The sequence below is a fragment of the Trichoplusia ni genome, unplaced genomic scaffold (assembly GCF_003590095.1).
Source record: "Trichoplusia ni isolate ovarian cell line Hi5 unplaced genomic scaffold, tn1 tig00002188, whole genome shotgun sequence".
In the NCBI taxonomy this organism is placed as follows: domain Eukaryota; kingdom Metazoa; phylum Arthropoda; class Insecta; order Lepidoptera; family Noctuidae; genus Trichoplusia; species Trichoplusia ni.
In genome coordinates, this window is record NW_020800220.1 from 5,906 (window position 1) to 9,151 (window position 3,246).

General features: G+C 34.8%; 1 protein-coding gene across 1 annotated transcript; it reads left to right on the forward strand.

The window, feature by feature from the left end:
* The first annotated feature begins 213 nt into the window (after nucleotides 1-213).
* Nucleotides 214-2,852, forward strand: LOC113507482. The gene is made up of 2 exons (XM_026890333.1): nucleotides 214-1,885; nucleotides 1,983-2,852. The coding sequence occupies exons 1-2, from the start codon at nucleotides 1,033-1,035 to the stop codon at nucleotides 2,141-2,143; spliced, it is 1,014 nt and encodes a 337-aa protein (XP_026746134.1). The 5' UTR covers nucleotides 214-1,032; the 3' UTR covers nucleotides 2,144-2,852.
* The last annotated feature ends 394 nt before the right edge of the window (nucleotides 2,853-3,246 follow it).

A 3,246-nucleotide genomic window follows, 5' to 3' on the forward strand; every position in this document is an offset into this window, starting at 1 on the left:
TTAAATTAAAATCTAGTAGTTAGTTAATTATTTTTTTTACATTTACCCTCATCTTCATTCTTTTTTGTAAATAAGTACGCTGTAGTGTAAGTATTAAGTATATCTATGTATGTAATAATGATCTAATGTGTAACCAATCTTACCTTTTGTTTACTCCACGTGTAACCTCATTTTTACTGTATTTAATCATTGCTTTATTATAATTAAAGGGCAGTCATACCTGAGATCTCGTAGTTTCAATGTGTTTTCTAACACCTCCCGTACATGGCGACCCTGCCAGCTGTCCGCGCGAGTCGGTTATTTGAGACGGTGCATACATAAATGGAGTGGAACTTTTATTGGATTAATTGATTTGGTTGCTACGGGACTCAGAAATAATTAAAAGTGATGACTATGGCGCAGTTACAACAAATCGGTTGCACTTACGAGTTGGACGCTTCAATTCTTGTGTCGTACAAAATAACTGAAAATTTACTATGGGTAACCAAAAATCTCAAGAAGTAGTCATCGCTCAGAATGCTGCTGGAGGTGTTAACCAAGCTACGACGGAGGAAATACAGCAGCATATGTCGACCACAAAAATACTGCTGTGCGTTATAATATTATTTTTATGTCTGGGGCTACTGTATCTTGCCTACAGTACTTATAAGAAGTGCCATTTGCGATGGATATCAAGGCAAATAAATAGAGCTACACTGAGGGATTCTTTTTTCCGACGACCAGCGGCGACTCCCGGGCGTCTTGACAGAGAGGCGCAGCAGGCTCCGAATAAACTTTATCCAGGAGTTGTTTAGTGAAACGATCTGTTAAAGTGATTAAATGTGCGGTATCCAATAAGTGCTTCACAGTGCGGTTAAAAGTGCGTTTTCGTAAATATATCATACTGCTCGGGCACTAGTTAAAATAGGTAACGTCTTAATATATGGGAGTAAAATTAAAATATATAATGGACATATTATTTAATGGACTTTAGTGTTATTAATAGTTCATGTTTACTCAAATAATGCATCATCAGCGTTTGTGTGGTAAGTTATGGCAATTACTTTACAGTCGTTATATAATGAATTAAAAGAGATCAGAACTTATTTAATAAAAATAGGCCCAAAGAGAAGACAAGGTCATATTTTAGAAAGCAAACTAAGTGAAGCTAATATAGTGCATGAGCAATTTGAATGCTGGTTAAATACATATAAGTCAAAATTAAGAAAGGACGACGATGATGATCCAGTTGTGCATAGTTTTTGTAAACAATTTTTAACGTTATTTAATGAAATTGTAGATTTATGTCAAAGCGATAAAAATTCCGAAGATTTTGTTACAATGAGTACTTTTGATTTAAAGACTGCCTTGAACTTATTGCCCTGTATGACAGATACAGAGGCTAATACGAAGCAATTAATTGACAATATAGAATATTATAACTCTCTATTGGACAAGGATGTATGTAAGAAAAATTTGATTAATTTTGTCTTAAAAAGTAGATTGTCTCAAGCTGCAAAATTAAGGTTGAATTCCAGTTATGCAAGTGTAGATGATTTAATTACGGATATGAGAAAAGAACTATTACCTCGAAAATCAGCAACTGCAATTTCAAGTAAATTAGAACATATTAAGCAAAATGATTTATCTATTTCAGATTTTGGAAACCAACTATCAGAATTATTTGTTGACCTTACAATTTCGCAAGCGAACGGCAAGTCAGAAAATTACAGCATTTTAAAGCCATTAAATGAAAATATAGCTATCAAAAAATTCGCCGACGGCTTGCGAGATCGTAGGCTCAGTACTATTATTGCTGCCAGGAATTTTAGCACTTTGAAGGACGCAATCCAGGCTGCCATGGATGAGGAGGTCACCACCGCGTCGGGTTCGGGCGAAATTATGGGTATGCATAAAACTTTTTATTCTTATCATAACAGAGGACAAAAATATAATTTTAGAGGAAATCGAGGAGGCTTCTACAACTCAAACTCTTCATATAGAGGACAAGGACGAGGTTTTCGAGGAAATCAGCGAGGATGGTATCAGCAGGTCACGACCCGAGGTGCACCGACGCGAGGACATCGGTTCAGCGGTCAACAATATAGAGGTAAGTCCAGAAGAAAACAAGGGATATGTCAACAACCTAATGTTAACGTTATAGATGAAGAAAGTTTTTTAAATTCATTGCCTAATACAGAGCCCCAAAGTTCACAATCGAATGTGACTGAAACATTTTTTCGTGACCAATAATAAGCAACATTCAATTTTATCATGCGATAGTGATTGTTTTACATGTTTTTCAGTAAATGGAAAATTATTTTCATTTTTGGTAGATTCTGGTGCATCTTTAAGTGCAATTAAATATAGTTACGTAATTGGCCTAAATTTAACTTTGCATAAAGAAGACATTACTATAAATGGTCTTGGGGGCAAAGTCCGTGCATTAGGGTACGTGTATCTACAATTGAGTAGTGATGATGTAACTATTAGTCATAAGTTTTATGTTTTAAATACATTGCCTATTACATCAAACGGTATCATCGGTCGAGACTTTTTAAGAAGATTTAGATCTGTTTTGAATTTCGATACAAATATTTTGACTTTGCGTGATACTATAAATCGAACGATTACTTTACCAATTACAACTAAAAGTAATAACTTATTAGAAGTTTCGGCTAGGAGCGAGTCTATTCACTATATTCAGACACAGTTTGAAGAAGAATGCGTAATTTGTTCGACTGAATTACAGGATGGTGTTTATTTAGCTAGTTCCATTGCTTCTCCTGTTAAAGGTGTTTTACCTATTAAAATACTAAATACAACAGAAAATAATGTAACGTTATCAACATTTAATTTTGATATTCACAAATTAAGCGATTACAATATTTGTTCATTTGATAAAATAGAAAATAAGGCAGTCATACCTGAGATCTCGTAGTTTCAATGTGTTTTCTAACACCTCCCGTACATGGCGACCCTGCCAGGAGGACACATTTCATCGCATATAACTAACTATAGAATTAGTGTAGCCATTCTTAATTCATAATTAAAACACAAAAAGTGTATACTGCAGTGGGGTTCGATTGCAGGTCTCAATGAGCGTTTCAGTTAGACCAATGCGTTGTCCGCTAAGCCAAACAGACACTTATCTACATCATTGAAATTAAATAACAATATCTCAATACGTCCGTCATCGCATAACTGGTTTGTCACCAAGGCAAATTATTATATCGCACTCTTTCTGACTAGATAATGATGAAAGAG

Coding starts and splice junctions, on each gene's coding strand:
- LOC113507482 (XM_026890333.1), top strand. CDS start 1,033: ATGGCAATTACTTTACAGTCGTTATATAATGAATTAAAAGAGATCAGA. Junction 1,886..1,982: donor GGGTTCGGGCGAAATTATGG/GTATGCATAAAA, acceptor CTCTTCATATAG/AGGACAAGGACGAGGTTTTC.